Genomic DNA, 16,430 nt, shown 5'->3' with positions numbered 1-16,430 from the left:
TTCGCTAGAGAAGTGGAGAACTGCTCAAGGCCCGGACACTGAACACTGTGGTCCCAGGCCCCCAGCCTTTGGGTGCTGGCAGGGTCAGCACTCAGACCTCAGAATGAGTGCCTCCTTCAAACCCTAGTGCTCCCCACACGGTCTAGCAAATTCTACCGGCCACTTCCTGTCCCATTCCAGGGATCCAGATCTTTAACTTCCAAGCTCCTTGAGCTTTCCTTCCTCCAGGGATAGACTCTTACACCACCTACCTCGCAGAGGATTGGTGCTGCTTACTCTTCCGGGAGGAGGTGGTGCTGGTAGGTTGCTGCCGCATCACGTGGGCCACGCCCACATTTAAGGGTTGAGCTGCTGGAAGGGTCACATGACCAGTCAATAGCGCCGGCTGCTGCATGATGGGATTGTAATGGCTGCCGTGAGCATGCGTGTTCCTAAAAGAAAGATGGGAGAACAGGCTCTTTACTGGTTTTATAGAAACAGAGCTCGTTTATAAGATAAAGTTCCCTCCCCAATTAAAAGCCAAACTAAAACCAAAAGGTGGGTCTCTCACTACCCGGAGAGCTGTTGAAGGGAGGAGCCACCCCAGGTGACTTCAACAGGTAAGTTTCCCTGGTGCAGTAACATTTAAGTGGCAGGGACACTGGTGAGTGAGAAAGAGGGCATTTCAAGAGGGGAGAATGCCAAGTAGGCAGACTCAGCTTAAGTTCTGGGGAGAGAAAATAAATATTCCCTCCAGCTTTTCAAGTCCCCGAACAGGTGACTGTGCTGTGTATTTTACTTTAGAATTTACAAAGTGCCTTCAGTGGGTGATTCCACTCTGTGAGGGAGGCAGGATATCTTAGTAATACCATTTTATAATGGAAGATATTATAGTTTATGTGAAAAACAAACTTCGAAGCCTGGGAGCCATATGTTTCTGGCGTTAGGAAGTGTTAACACTTTAGAATTTTCTCAGCGGCTAGCACAATGCTCAGGCGTGTAGCAGCTGATTAATGAGTTACATGCTTCCTGAATGAACAATTAGATTAACTGAAGGTTGACTAGACATGTATAGCGTTTGGTACTAAGTGAAAATTACTAACGTCAGACACATGTTGATAAGAAATACTGCCAGCCATTATCCTGAAAATGGGTTATACGGAATCTGGGTTGTATAGCGCTCAAAGGCTTATTTTCCCACAGAAATATTAAGAGTAGTGATAAATTAAGAGAATTGCCCATAAAAACCCATTTAATACATAATAAAATGAAAAGCTATAGAATTCATCTGAATTTTTAAAATATTACGAAATTTATCTTTGAAACTTAGGGAGAAAGATGAATAGGAAAAAAAGAAGTAGGGAGACACTTTTGTAGAGATTTTGATAGTCTTTTGGACATTTACATGAACTTTAGAAACTGATGTTGTAGCGTCTTTACTTTGTTGCTATTTCATCTACAGACATGACACTCTTTTTCCTTTGATAACAGGTCTAGCACTGGTACTTCTCTTTTGTTTATTAGCTATGATTACGTATGTTCTTTGGACCACACATGAAATGGAGAAGAGACTGAAAAGAAACTGTGTTGGCTTTAGGTGTCTTCTGTGATAACCAGGTAAGAGATGAGGAGGGATGAGGGATAAGAAAATATGCATGAGTGAGTGAGTATGTGAGTATTGCTGAAATTCAATGAGCTAGAAATGCTGAAAGACAACGGAAAGAAGGAGTACAGCATATGTGTGGTCTTTTAGGAGAAGAAGGGGTGAGGAAAAAAAAAAACAACTGGTCAGACAGCTTTCCCCTTGGTGGTTGTCCCTAATGAGCTGAAGAGAGAAGGTGGTCTTGCTGAGCATGAACCAGTGTGAATGGGGGAAGGGCAGGTAACAGATCTATTTACTGCCTGTCATGTACCAGGCGCTGGTATGGTACTTAAATTCAGTCAAGTGCTTTGTTTCTTTATCTTAAATTTAAACCTCCCAACAATCCTATGAATAGACATGATTATCCCCACTTTACTGAGGAAGAACCAAGGCTCATACAGGTTAAGTAACTTTTCCCAGGTCATGCAGGGCCAGACATGAACCCAGTTTTACCTGGTTTGAAAGTGCTTCCAATGAGTGGGGGTAGATGTAGGGGGAGTGCTGTCAGTGGGAAGTGAATGGGGCTGTGATAAACAGCCCATGTTCCTCTCTTCTTCTTACTAAATTAAATTAGAATTAGTAAATTAGTAATTAGAAAATTAACCGGCAGAACAGAGGAAGCTGCAGTTGAGGCTGGACTGGGGGCCTGTCTCTCTACCTCTCTACCTTTTATCCAGAGCTCTTCATTCACAGTAGCCTTTCAGGTCAGAAAAGGAGCTGTCAGGAGGCTCCGTGGTTGGTATGGAGACTGTCAAGAGGGTGAGGGGTGTGACCTGCCCTGATGTTCGGGCTGAGAGACAGTGCAGAGGGCCACGGGAAGTTGGGGACAACTTGGGGGCTGCCATTTGGCTCTGCACTGGTGCAGGGGGGCATGGTGGTGGTGTTGGGATGGGGTGGGTGGCAGGTACAAGGAAAAGTGGAAAGCGGCCATAAAAACAACGGAGCAATGTGTCAGTGATGAAGCTGGCGAGTGGGATGGGGTGGGGGGCTCTGGAAACAGATGCAGGGGGTGTGGCATGCTGGTGGCCATCAGCTGGATGCCTCTGGGGTCTGCGGAAGGTGCACTTGGATCTCGAAGATGTGACTGTCAACTGAGGAGACACACTCAGCAAACACACCAGAGTTTATCATCCCAAATAAAGCCCTGTCAAGCCTTCCCCCGGGAGGTCTGCTATGACTCCAGTGTGCCCGCGTCTCAAAACACCTCGAGAACACTTTCTGGAATTGCATAGGAGCCCCGGGGAGTCTCTTCTGCATCCTTTCACTGGTGACAAATCTTTGTTTTCTGGGAGTGGAATTTAATTCTGAGAAACAACCAAAAAATCATCCCAAGCCAAGTCTGGTGAATTACACTGGTGATCAAATAATGGAACTGAATTTTGGGTTGAAAATGACAACTGACCATAATGTAATGAAGCTGATTTCTAGTGTCCTGGTACACATTTATTTAACAATAACCTCTCATTACACTGTAGTCTTATTCCACCTAATAATCTTTTTAATTTAAAAAGCAGGGGATTCTGGTACAGGCCAGCCCGGCAGCTCTCTGGGTCAGTGGTAGACATGCCTCCCATCCCAGACATGCCTGCTGCCTTGCTTACCTCCAGTCGGCCAACTGCTGGGTGCCGGCCATGGTCTCGGGAATCACAGTCGCATGCTGCACCGACGTGTGCGTGGCCACCCCAGTCAGCTGCTGCCACGCCGGGGGAAGCAGGATCTGCTGGGTCCCACTTGGCCAGGCCTGCTGTAGGACAGAGGATGTTTGCTATCACCATGTCTGTTAGTCACAAAATCAATCTGCATGAGTCAAGCACTTATTCTGTGCCCAGGGTTGTGCTGGACCCTGTGATAGGCGTGAAAGTGGAGACCTGCTCTTTTGCCTCAAAAACCAGGGGAGATAAAATTAGCACATGGGACGTCAATAGAAGATAATAAGTATATGGGCAAAGAACTGTATGGAAGCAATTCATTCACATTGAAGAATGATTTATTTATAAATTTGCTCTCATGAACAATGCTTAAAATTTCCAAGAGTTCATTTATTGATTTATTCTGTCACACAATTATGTGCAAGAGATTGAGGTAGTTGAACTGGGCCATACAAGGGTAACTTCTTGCCCTCAAGAAGTTTTCTGTCTAGTATCCTTTATTTAATATTTTGCCTTTTGTTTATCAGCCAGAATCTAGAGGTCCAACTTGTGTTATCTTCTGAATCTAAGTTAACATAATTCTGAGATCACCAAGTATCTGATACTTGCCTGCAACTGATGGCAGGCAAGTGTGAAGTACAATTCTTAGCTGGGACCTTAAGCTTAACTGAGAATTACCTTGACTTCCTCAAAGCAAAAATGAGACAGTGAGGAAGTCACAGCTTGCTTCTTCGTAAAAATTAAGCTTTTTCTAAGAAGTCTAAAACGAACTTTCTTGATTCCTCCTTGAACAGACTTACACGTGTGCGTGCATGTGCGTGTATTGTGTTTTGAGTGCTCTGTATCTTCAGTCACTATTCTGCTTGCCTTTGGTTATTAAATGATTCACACTGAACACAGCTGTCCAAAGTTGGACACTTGAAGGAACACCACTAAGGTAAAATTCCTCTTGGACAGGTCAAGGACTTAAAGATTTGGGGTCTTAGTTATATCTCTCTTTCCATCAGGATGGAGATGACCGACACTGGGGAATTAATATAATGTAGTGAGCCACAAACTGTGCATGTGTTTAATATGTGTGTTTTGGCTCACACGTACAAACAAGCACTTCTGGAGATGGATTACAAATTTGAGTCAAGGCTTAATAAACAGTGATGTGTATAAAATGATATAGCCGCAGTTTAGACCTGAGTGGATCGTTCATCTAGTCTATCCTGTCATCTCTGTTGCAGATGAGACCCAGTGAAATCTCCTATACCTTGTAGATATTGCCTGTTTGCTTATTGATCTTTTTTGATAGAGGCAGAAAGGTCAGGGACCACAGATAAAACAGTAAATGCTTAATAAATGTTTGTTGATGAAATGAAGGAAGCAGTTCTACCAAGGCAATTAACTATACTTAACTGTATTTCAGGTTTACTGAATTCAAACGCAGTGAGCAGAAAAATAATTTAATTGATTGAAACAGTTATGAGCTCAAAAGCTTCAATGAATAACAGTTTCACTGGCAGTAAGATTTCTACTGATTTTGCCTGGAACTTATTTCAGATCTCATAAAAAGCATGTGTTTTGACTAATGTCATTTTAAAATAATAAATCTTGATATCAAGCTAAGGACATTATTTTTTCCCTATTTCCCTAAAACAAATATTAACATTTTACTTCAAAGAGAGATATTTTTGTACCTCTGTCACTGATTGATATGTTCAACTCACTTCACACAACACTTCATCAGATATTTCTATAATTTATTACTACTTTATAATTTATAAGATTAGCACTGATATTTCTGGATGCATACTGTGTGCCAAGCATAGAACTAAGACCATAAATAGATTTTCTGACTTTATCTTAAGACCAATCTTGTCAGGTAGGGACTATTTTCCCCTCCCTTTTCTCAAATGAGTAAACTGAAACACAGAGAAGTTAAATAGCTTGCCTGGAAATATGGTAAATTAAACATACATTTACTGCTCTCCCTCTTTAAGCTCAACTAAAATGACAGTGAAGGAATGAAAAAAATATATATAGGTCCATAGGACAAAGAGAACAGGAAGTGACAATAACAGTTAACAAAATTTTAGAAGCTGTTAAAGAGAAGGGCGATTACTGAGTTCACAGACTGAAGGAATCTAAGGACAAGTCTGTATATTAAACCATGAGATGCCTTCACCCCCAGATCCCTGGTATGTAGAATTATTACCCGGCACCCCCAGTCTCAAAGAAGGAGACTGGAGTATTCTCTCTAGGGAAACTGACTATTCCAAGAGAGAAAAATATAGATACATTTGAGGAGAGGGGATCTGCCAATGAAAATGCTGAGCTCACTCCTTACTGGCCTATAAAGAAGCCCATATTCAGCTATGGAGAAGTCCACCGCCCTGCCCCTGAAGCTTTCCAGTTATTTTAGTGCTTCAGTCTTAGATATGAATGAACAGCCAGGGATCGCCAGATTTTAAAGGAAGCTTCTAACATGAAAGCGACTAAAACAAAAAAATGAAACTCAGAGGAAACAACAACAGTGTAGGAATCAGAAGAAAATTTCAAAAAAATATGTAATTAATGTCCTCATAGAGGTAAAAAAAAAGAAAAAAAAATCTATGTATCTCCATGAAACAAGATCATGTATAAGAAGATATATCTATATTCAGAGAACAAGAAAGAACTCTTGGAAATGAGAACTATGACAAGAGAAATTAACAATTCCATGGAGTTGAGAAAATATTAGGAAGTAGCATAGTTTATATAGAGACAAAAAGGTGGGCAGGGTGGGGGGGGGATGAGAAAATCATTAGATCACTTCAGAAACACCAGCACCTAATTAATAAGAATTCCGCAAAGAGGGAACACAGAAAATGGAAAGGAAGAAGTTAACAAAGGCAAAAATAAAAGAAAATTCTCCAGGTAAAAAGGGCAAATAGTTTGTCCAGGACAATGTATTCTAAAAGACTCACAAGGAAACATGCAGTCATGAAATCTCAGACCACTGTAGACAAGGAGAGTCTTAAAAGCTTTCAGAAAGAGAGAAAAATAACAACCACTGAACTTCTCAATATGCTCAAACACATCAACACATTAAACACACAAGCCTTTTAGAGCTCTGGAAGAGTTTGGGGCTGCATAATAATAGACACAGAGGAAACTAACCCAATGAAAAGATGAGACAACCATTAATTCCAGGAAAAACAAGTTGTACAGGAAAAGAAATGGAATCATAGTATATTATGAGGCTCAGCTGAAAATAAGATCATACAATATCGATGATAATAATTAGTTAAATTTAAATTCAAAAATAACTTCCCCAAAGTCATACAGCCAGTAAGTGGTGCGGCTGGCACCTGGACACGGGCAGTCGAATTCTACAGCACATGCTCTCAGCCAAACTACTACCTCTTTTTATGGAGATGATACATAAAAATGCTGGCCCTACTCAGGATCAGGTGTTGGTGGTAACTGCATAAAAGTGGTATGAAAAAGTCTTCCTTATTCATTAACAATATCAGGCACCAAGCAAGATTGACACAGACAGCAAGACAGAATGGTTGGAAATAACCAGAGAGGGTTTTGAGAAGCATTGAAGTTTTGTATTTTGAACAGTTTAAAGAGTCCAAGCCAGTGGTTTATCCTTAGGGAAACATTTAAAGGGGTTCAGGTGATACAAGCTGATTGGCTAGAAGAATGCACAAAACTTCTTCATGGCAGGGCAGAGTCTACAAGGATCTGGCAAACAGAAATCTCCATATCCTGGGGGCTCTGAAGGGTCAAAGGGGGTTTGGGATCCTGCCATTTGAAAAGTGAGATAAATTCAATACTGTATCAATCAAGAACTGTACTTCCCATCTCTCTACCTTTACCTACTCATTCACAGTTTCTGATGGTGGTCAAGATGCCAGCTCTGGGCTGGGGCTTGGAAGGACAGAGGTGACAGCTCCTTTTAGGCGGTACCAAAAAAACGTTACTGGTAAGGCAATCCATATCACCCTCGTGTCACTGAAATGAGAGGGTGTGATTACACCCTCTTCTTCCACGAACACATCTTTGGGGTGCCCCAGAGAGAGTGTTTCCCTTTGAGGGACATGTGATGCTGCTGGGAGGTGGGGCAGAAAGGGGCAGAGCAAACAAAGCTAACATGAGGGATGGATTTAAAAGGCTCTTTAAACTTTCACAGATAAACTCTTTGAAAAGGTATAACTATTTAGATAAAAAGAAATATACAGAATTTTGGGATATATTTAAAGTAATAATCTTTGGAGTGCCTCTGCCTGATACCTAGAAATTTATCCCAAGAAGAATGAAGGCATCATCTTCCATGTTTAATTATTGCTTTTTTTTTCTTCTTTATAGCTGCCCTACTAGTTTCAGAAGTTAGCTTATTTTCGTCCTTTGAAGGGACCATTAAAAAATACCTAGGAGAGGACTTCCCTGGTGGCGCAGTGGTTAAGAATCGCCTGCCAAGGCAGGGGACACGGGTTCGATCCCTGGTCTGGGAAGATTCCACATGCTGCAGAGCAACTAAGCCTGTGCGCCACAACTACTGAGCCTGCGCTCTAGAGCCCACGAGCTACAGCTATTGAGCCCGCACGCCTAGAGCCCGTGCTCTGCAACAAGAGAAACCACCACAATGAGAAGCACACATGCTGCAATGAAGAGTAGCCCCCGCTCACTGCAACTAGAGAAAGCCTGTGCGCAGCAACGAAGATCCAACATAGCCAAAAAAAAAAAAAAAAAAACCCAAAAACCTAGGAAAGCTCGACCTTAATAGGCTAACATATTGGCATGAATTGAGTGACAGAAAAATCAAAAGAAACCAATAAACAAAAAGACACACAGTGATGCTGGATAGGACAGGACTTTTTTTTTTTTTTTTTTTTTTAAACTTAATCTCTCTTAGGCGTCTCTGCATGTCAAGACACTTTGGTCTACCATGTCCTTTTTAATGGCTACATGGTGTTCCGTTTTATGCATGTGTCAATTTATTTAACAAATCTCCTACTGATGAACATTCAAATTGCTCCCAGCAGTACCCTGTTAACACTGTAGCAATTAAAATCCTTGTACATGTATTTTTTTTGTTGTTCACTTTCCCACTTAGTGCTTTAGGTTAAATTCACTTGGAGATTTACAGCACGTTCGGGACTCCTTCTCAAGTACGCAATAGGTAGAGCCCTTCCCTGCTATGATTAAAGGACTGAAACAAATTCAGAAATGCTGAGCCTGTTGGTTTCCACCAAACTGAACAATGAAGAATGTCTATTTTAGCTAGTAAGAGATGCCAAGTATTCTTTCTTTCAGAGATGGTTCCTGGCTTACTAGAGTTAAGTGTGCAAACGCAAAGAAGGATCTATAAGTACCCTTTAAAGTACATGTGAATTCTGCAGGCTTTGGCTCACAGATGAGCAGCACTGGGAAAATGGCCTGGATTTCTGCCAGTCGGATAAAGTATGAGCAAGCTGCTTTGCCCCTGGAGGGAGCTGTGGTTCTCTTGATCTACCAGGGCCTTTTCTGAACTCCCTACTACCAAGCTGTGCAAACAAAAGGGAGCTATGAGGACCAGAGACAGAGGAAGGAGTAGAAGGTGTGCTTTATACACTGAAGGTTCTCTGTTTACAAACTTTCAGCAAGACACAGCTTTCTGTGCCATCAGAAGCTGGTGTTAGTGGTCATTTGCAGTCTCAATTTGGACATAAGAACAAAGAGATGAAGAATGGCTAATATCAATCTCAAACAAGCTGTTCCAGAAAACAGAAGAGGTAATAATATCCAGCATATCTTATGAGATTGGTGTAATCTCAATGCCCAAAGCAGATAAAGATTCGACAAGAAAGAGAAATTCATGCCACTTCTCACTTATGAACATAGATGCAAAAATACTAGCTATAGTGTTCTCAAACTATCCAGAATTGAAAAGCATACAAACACGTCAAGCACAACATGATTAAGTAAAGTTCACCTTGGACATACAGGGATAGTTTAACATTACAAAATCTATTAAGTAACTTGGTACATTAACAGATTAAGGAACAAAAACACAGGAGTATTTCAATAGATGAAGAAAGAACATTTGATGCAACTTAATATTAATTCATTAAAAAAATTAGCAAACTTGATGAAGTGTCCCTCTCAACTCTTCAGAGTAAACAAAATCCCTAATGGCAAGCAGCTAGAAGAATTTCCTTTAAAGTTAGGTTCAAGTTAAGGATGCTCAATATTAACATTGTTATTAAACGTTGTTTTGGAGGGGCTCTCAGCACAGTGATATAAGAACAATATATAAAAGTTATAAAGATTGTAAAGGAAGAAACAAAACTGTATCATTTGTAAATGAAAAGATAGTCTACATAGAAAATCCAAGGGAATTCACAGAAACAATCAGAACTAATCAGAGTTTGGAAGGATTGCTAGATAACAAACTCAATAAAGAAAAATCAGTTACATTCCTATGAACCAAAGACAAATAATTAGAATATACAGTTAATAAAGTTATTAATAACAAAACTGTAAAATATTTAGGAATTATTCTAACAAAAGAAAACTTTAGTGAAAGGAATAAAAGGTAATTTATATACAGTTATACCATGTTCAGGGATGACTTAATATTATAAGGATGTCAATTTTCCTAAAAGTAAATATAAATCCAATGCAAGTCCAATAAATACAAACCAGGGTTTTGGGTTTTGTTTTGGCTTGTTTTGGAACCAAAATTCTTATGTAAAGGTGATGATAAAATTCACATGGAAAAGTGAAGGGATAAGAATAGACAGCGAAATTTTGAAGAACAATATAGGAGCAGGGCTTTTCTGACCAGATACAAGACATATATTAAAGTCATAATAGTTAAGACAATAGGATATTGGAGAGGACAATGGAATAGAATAGAGTGAGTCCAAAATAGACCTATGCAATTTGACTATATTAAAATTAAAACCCCAAACTTCTATTCAACAAAAGACACCATAAGTAAGTGTCTTTGGGAACCAACTTTATTTAAAAACAAAAGTGCTTCTAAACTAACAACATTTTGGTCAAGCTGTCCTTGACGCCCAACAACAGACACAGTACAGCATGGTGGTTAAAATACAGATGCTGGTGTCTTGGGTTTCTCTTCTGGTTCTGACACCTAACTGCTGTGTGACTTTGAGCCAGTTCTTGTGCTTCATTTCCCCTATTTGTCAAAAGGAGACAAATACCTTACTATGTTGTGGGGATTAAATCAATAACAACTGTAAAGTGCCTGGCATAATGAGGATGTATTTGTTATTAAGGTTCAAGTGACATTAAGGATTGATTACTATTATCATTACACCACTATGGTTACCTAAAATTTCCACAACACTTTACAAATTTTCAACCAGTTTCACCTCTGTGATTTCATTCTAAGAATCTATCAGAGTACCTGTGTGAACAGATAAGGAAGGCTCCATCCCAAAGCTTCTGTGATCCTGGTTTTCAACTATAAAACAAAGAGATAATCTCCAAGGCTCTTTTTGGCTTAAAAAAAATAATTTCAATTTTACAAGGAAGAAATGCTAACTGACTTGCCTTGGGTCACAGAGAGTTAGGATTAAAGCCTAGGTCTCCCATATTAATTTGCATTACAAAGATACAATGATAATAATTTCCCCAGACTCTCCCTGTGTCTAAATTTCTTCTTGTAATTGTAAGCTAGATACTTAGGAAGGTAATTCACCTGGGGATCATTCCGAATATTACTGATATATTCTAATGATTTGAAGCATCTAACTCATTGCCAGGGAGGGAATTAGCGAAGATATAGCTCTTTTGTGAACAACATTAACAACATGGATCATGGTAATACCAGTATTAATAAAGAAAGAATTACCTGGGCAAGCAGACCTGGTTGGATCTGAAGAGGCTGAGCTCCTGGGGCTTGAGTGACGATGGGAACTGCGTTTTCCATTCTCACAGAGTAGCCAGCATGCTTAGACGGAGAGGCCTGCAATCCTAGTCCAGACAACGGGCAAGGGGGAAACGGGCTAAGTGACTGGAAACAGCTGGTTGAGGAGAACCTTCCTAGCCCGCTGTGTCAGCTCTCAGCTTCCCTTTGCACTAGATACCGCCTGGTCCTTTGGAAGTCTCCCCTTTAGTTTCTAACTTAAAAAAAAAAAAATTTTTTTTTTTTCTTTTGGCCTTGCCTCATGGCTTGCGGGATATCTTACTTCCCCGACCAGGGACTGAACCCGGGCCCTTGGCAGTGAAAGCGTGGAGTCCTAACCACTGGACTGCCAGGGAATTCCCTCTAACTTAAAATTTAAAAAAAAACACGAAAACAGCCTTGAATGTTTTCAAAGACTAGGTCAAATTAAGGAATCTTTAAAGCCAAGAGTGGAACAGTTATGCTGGCAAATTACAGCAGGAAAACAACTGCTTTTGACGTGAAGATATATCTGCGTATGTCAAAGCCAGGCCTTGGGGGAGGAGCGAGGCGGCTGGAATTGCACTGATTCAGACTGAACCATGTAGACTTACAGCAGGAGGGTTTCAGAAACAAATTCTTGAGCTTTCTGTGTAAATTGTAACCAAGCAGTCAACTCCAGCTTAGAATTTTCAGGAGGAGAGTGCCAGGGTGCCTGGCCCAAGGATCACCTGGTGGGGACGTGGTCGGGGGGTGGTGTCCAGGAAATGCTTTTCAGACAGATTTATATTCTTCACAAGAACTGGGACTAGTTGGCTGTCGGAGATCGGCAATTTTTTATAGATAAGCCACACAGAGGATATTCCATGTGAGGAAATGCAAGAGCTGACATCAGCATAACAATGGGAACACACACAATGGGCTGATTTACAGACAGCAGCTGGGCCTGGGACGAAACCACTGGCAGGTGATGAGAATAACAAGGCGCTGACCTGGTGCCGAAACGTAAGCCCCACTGTTTCTAGGCTGGCCGCCGCAGTACGGGGGCCCTCAAGTTCAGTGATGCCAGGTCTCTCACCAAAAGAAATGAAGAGGGCTTTAGCAGGACAGAAGAGTCGGGGGGCCAGCGCCCCAGAGGTGGTCCTCTTGGAAGCAAGTGAGAGGCTGTGTCCGCTCAGCCTTACCTTGGAAGCCGGGTGGACACACGATGAGCGCTTGCTGGAAGGGGTCGGGCCGGGCGCAGATCTGGGCCGCTCCCGTCTGGAGGGGCATGCTCCGCTGGGCCACCGCAGCCATGGATGCCGCTGAGGGCTGGTAGAGTGCAGATTGGTAGTTTAGTATGGAGACTTCAGGATTGGCTAAGGATATAGTGGCACTGGTGGAGGTGGGAGCCTAAAGGAATGGTGGGGATTAAACAAAAATAAACACAAATAAAAAATGAGGGAGGTGGCATGTTGGGAGACACGAATCTAAATCAAATAAATGAACTCAAAGAAGAGCAAACAAACGAAAACCAAGAGCGAAAAAGCAAAAACAGAGGGGAGTGGAAATACAGTTGGAAAGTCTCAGGGAAAAGCAGGCACCTGCAGCCCCATGAGACACAGAACCACCTTCGGTGCTTACATTCAGGCCTCTTCCTAACATTTATGGGGATGCAAATGCAAATGGATGCCTGCATATCATGTCTAAATACTGCAAAGTTAAAAATCAGCTAAATGACTTATGTTCTGCCCTTCCACTTGGACACATACACTTTCATAACCACCTGAGTTTGAATCCCTCTTGGATTCTTTGGCTTGGCCACTGGAATGTGCAGCTGAATGCCTGCCTTCCTTCTCTCCCTGTCCCAGCTCTGTCCCACAACTTGAGGGCCTTTGGGCCCACGTATTTGGACTTGGTGGTACAGTCCATACTGGGGAGGATGAAACCAGGCCTGGGGTGCCAGGTACCCAGAGCTTGGCATGGAAGCACACATAGCTGGAGAGGGCCCAGGCAGGGGGCCCTTTTTCTCAGGTCTAAGGGCAGCACTGTTTACAGATGCCCTGAGATGTTTGCAGAGCACCGTTACTGTAAAGAAATACGCTGCAGAAACAGAGACGGAGAGGGACATGCTGAGACTGGGGTTACTTGTTGGAATTCGGTGCATTCTCATGCTGGCGTTCAGCTACTAAAGCTGGAAGGCAGGGAGAAAAGATGCCAGTGGGTCAAGAGAACTTAAAGGGAGATGGGTTAGACAGATACTGAAGTTATGTCCTCTTTCCTTTCTCTTCCAGAAAGAGACAGCATTTGAGATTGAAATTCCATGTGAAGCAAAGCCACGCACGGAAGGAAAAGAAATTCTAAATTGGGAATTCTCCAGTTTCACCCCATCTTAGTCTTCTTCATGCTGATCCTTTAGCAAGATAGGTGGAGTTACCTATGGCTTCAAATTCAACCTTGTTTATAAGAGGTTTTGCCACTAGAGGTTACAAGGACTAAAAAAGTAAGGAGGGAAAGAGCCACAAGGATATCGTGGACACATACAAAATTAGGATTTCAAGAAGGATATGCATGTGTGTCAAATTTGATAAAAAAGGATAAAGTCTCATTTTACATGATTTTTATACTTATATTTGATGCTGAATTTCAGTGCAAAGTAAAAGAATTTGAAAGTAATCACTACATTATTTGGCGCCCATGTTCAGATTTTAAGATATTATTGTAACAATAAGTGTCTGTTTTTGCAGCACCACACAATCGGCTTCCAGGTAGTGTGACTGGGAATGCACGTGTGACACGTGTGGGCCAGCATCTTTTATTGGGTTGGCCAAAAAGTTCGTTTGGCTTTTCCGTAAGATCTTATGAACTTTTTCCATAAGATCTTATGAACCTGAACGAACTTTTTGGCCAATCTAATTTTTTGTTTAATTTTTATTGAAGTATAGTTCATTTACAATGCTGTGTTAGTTTCTGGTGTACAGCAAAGTGATTCAGTTATATATATGTGTGTGTGTGTGTATATTCTTTTCCATTATAGGTTACTAAAAGGTATTGAATATAGTTCCCTGTGCTATACAGTAGGTCCTTGTTGTTTATCTGTTTTCTATACAGTCATCTGTATTGGGCCAGCATCTGTGTTGCTACTGACGGCACGACTTGTGTTTCCTCTTTCTCTCCATGGCTTCACCTCTCCAGGAGGCTTCCCCACATACACACTTCCCACCGCCTGCTTGCACTCTACACACCAGAGACCAGACCCTCCTCACATCTTCCTGCCTCTGGGCTTCCCTCTTCAGGGCGCTAGCACCAATCACGCTCCAGGTTCCCAACTACTCCCCCTTCTGGCCAGTCGCTGGTCCTGCTGCTCCTTCCTTCGAAATGTCCCCAGAACCCTCTTTTTAATCACTACTTCCTTAGCTGAGGCCTGTCCTGGTGCCTGGGACCTGTAAGGCCCTGACTAGTGATGTTCTGGCCTCCACTTCTTCTCTTCCAATTCTTCTTGGACACAGAGGCTAGAACATTCTTTCCAGAAGACTATTTTGTGCATGTCACCACCCTGCTCAAAAATCTCCACTTGCTGCCTAATGAATACGGTATATGCATCTTAGTCTGGCCCTCCTTCCTCACAGTAAGGCCAACCTTCCCATTTCAACGTTATGTTCCACTCTCCCTGCTTACAGCACCAGCGAGATGGTCCACTCACTGCGATGGGGCTCTGGTGATGAAGAACAAAACCACGGTGATATTTTGCCAAGGAGTTCACCTGACTGGCCGTGGCTGCCTTAGCCTGAGGACTGAGCTAGACGCTGGGTGGGAGTGTTTATTATTTTGGACTCCAGGCTGTAGAGAACATTAGCTCTTTCCACTACGGAGAATTGTAAGAACACCAAGGGCCCCCAGGGGGCAGCAGATTCCAGGCAGCCTCTCCTAGAGTTTAGGCAGAAGGAGAGGACAGGCTGGGAAGTAAAGCTGGGCCTTAGCAACACACTCTGCCAGGAATGGCCTGGAAAACAGGGTCAGTGACGCTTCCGTGGGAGTAGGGGACCTGTCGGAAAAGAGTAGATGGCCAGGCAGAGTATTCACACTTCAGGATTAGAACATATACACTCCTTTCCTATGGGGTGGGGTGTGTGTGTGTGTGTGTACACACACACACACACACACACACACAGGTGTGCGTGTGTGTGTGTGTGTGTACACACACACACACACACACACACACGTGTGCTGTTGTCATTAAAGATTGATATTAAGACTGAAAAAAAATCTAGGGACATTTATTTGGTGGAACTGGTAAGGCTGGTTGGTGGGAATAAAAGTAAAAGTCTCTTAGATACCAGAGGCAGCCTGAGTGAGGACTTGGGGATTATTCATTCAGTAAATATTTCCTGGGTGTCATCCATATTTCGAGCAGTGTATTAGGTGCTGGATTCTGCTAATTTTCTGCAAAAGGTTGGAAAGCTGTGGGAAGAAAACCTCAGTTTCCCGGTCCCTTTTTAGTTCTAACTGCTGGAATTCTGGTGACAAGACGGATGAACTGATTTTCCCCAAGAACTGGAAAAGGACAGGTTTTATCTGTCTTGAAAGGAGCTCATGTGGACCCAGCAGTGTGGACACCAGGAGCAGGGCCTGAGCTGGATGACCGCCAGCATCCCTTCCAGTTCTAGAATTCTTTATCAGGCAGATGTCAGTCATAAAAGGATCACAGCATCTCCTTTACCTTATTCCCACGTCAAGACAGGAGAGCAGTAAGAGGTACCATCTCAGAAGTAACTCCCTTAGTGAGTCATTTCTGGGACCTTTCGATGAGCCAGTAGTCAATACAAAGAGTGCCTGGGATTCTCAAAGGAAACAACGTTGGGAACAAACACTTTCTTACAGAGTTGAATGTGACAGCGGAGGGATTTTGTCTGTTGTACGTGATATTGGAGTTTTGTCTCCTGACTCGGTTTGGTGGAAAAGTATAATTCCTGACGCCCACACTATCAGCCCCGCCTGCCTTCCCCTCCGCTCCCCACTCACTTGGTTGTGGACGGTGTTCAGCTGGTTGTTGAAGGTCATGGTCAGGTTGGTGGATGTGCTGGGGGCCACGTGTGTGATGAAAGGGGTTTTGCTCTGGTTGACCGTGTCATACATGTTCACCCGACGCTTGCAAATCTCCATGTTCTGGAAACATGATTTGACGCTGTTCATGCAAAAGGCAGAGACAGAGGCATTAGGGAAAGACAAGAGGGTAAGGTGGAATACAGGGGAGAAAATAGAGAGAAAAAGAGAGAACAGTTAATCTAATAAACAAAACAACCGGGAC

The 16,430-nt window shown here is 42.4% G+C and overlaps 1 protein-coding gene across 7 annotated transcripts in view; it reads right to left on the bottom strand.

Annotated features, from left to right (window-relative positions):
- The window catches only part of HIPK2 (homeodomain interacting protein kinase 2), a 189,281-nt gene that overhangs the window by 23,993 nt on the left and 148,858 nt on the right, over nt 1–16,430 (bottom strand). For 2 of the 7 annotated variants that reach the window (XM_057550600.1, XM_057550599.1), the window contains exons 7-12: nt 16,145–16,307; nt 12,328–12,535; nt 11,111–11,232; nt 10,664–10,720; nt 3,223–3,365; nt 252–431 (exon numbers count right to left, since the gene is read on the bottom strand). In XM_057550600.1, coding sequence (XP_057406583.1) covers nt 252–431; nt 3,223–3,365; nt 10,664–10,720; nt 11,111–11,232; nt 12,328–12,535; nt 16,145–16,307 — 873 coding nt within the window. The remainder of the gene's footprint in view (nt 1–251; nt 432–3,222; nt 3,366–10,663; nt 10,721–11,110; nt 11,233–12,327; nt 12,536–16,144; nt 16,308–16,430) is intronic. The other 5 variants (XM_057550601.1, XM_007177059.3, XM_007177057.3 and 2 more) reach the window with 5 other exon arrangements.

This window comes from Balaenoptera acutorostrata, chromosome 7 (assembly GCF_949987535.1).
Source record: "Balaenoptera acutorostrata chromosome 7, mBalAcu1.1, whole genome shotgun sequence".
Taxonomy (NCBI): Eukaryota; Metazoa; Chordata; class Mammalia; order Artiodactyla; family Balaenopteridae; genus Balaenoptera; species Balaenoptera acutorostrata.
The sequence above is the reverse complement of the archived record's forward strand: the minus strand, read 5'-3'. Positions and strand labels throughout refer to the sequence as shown.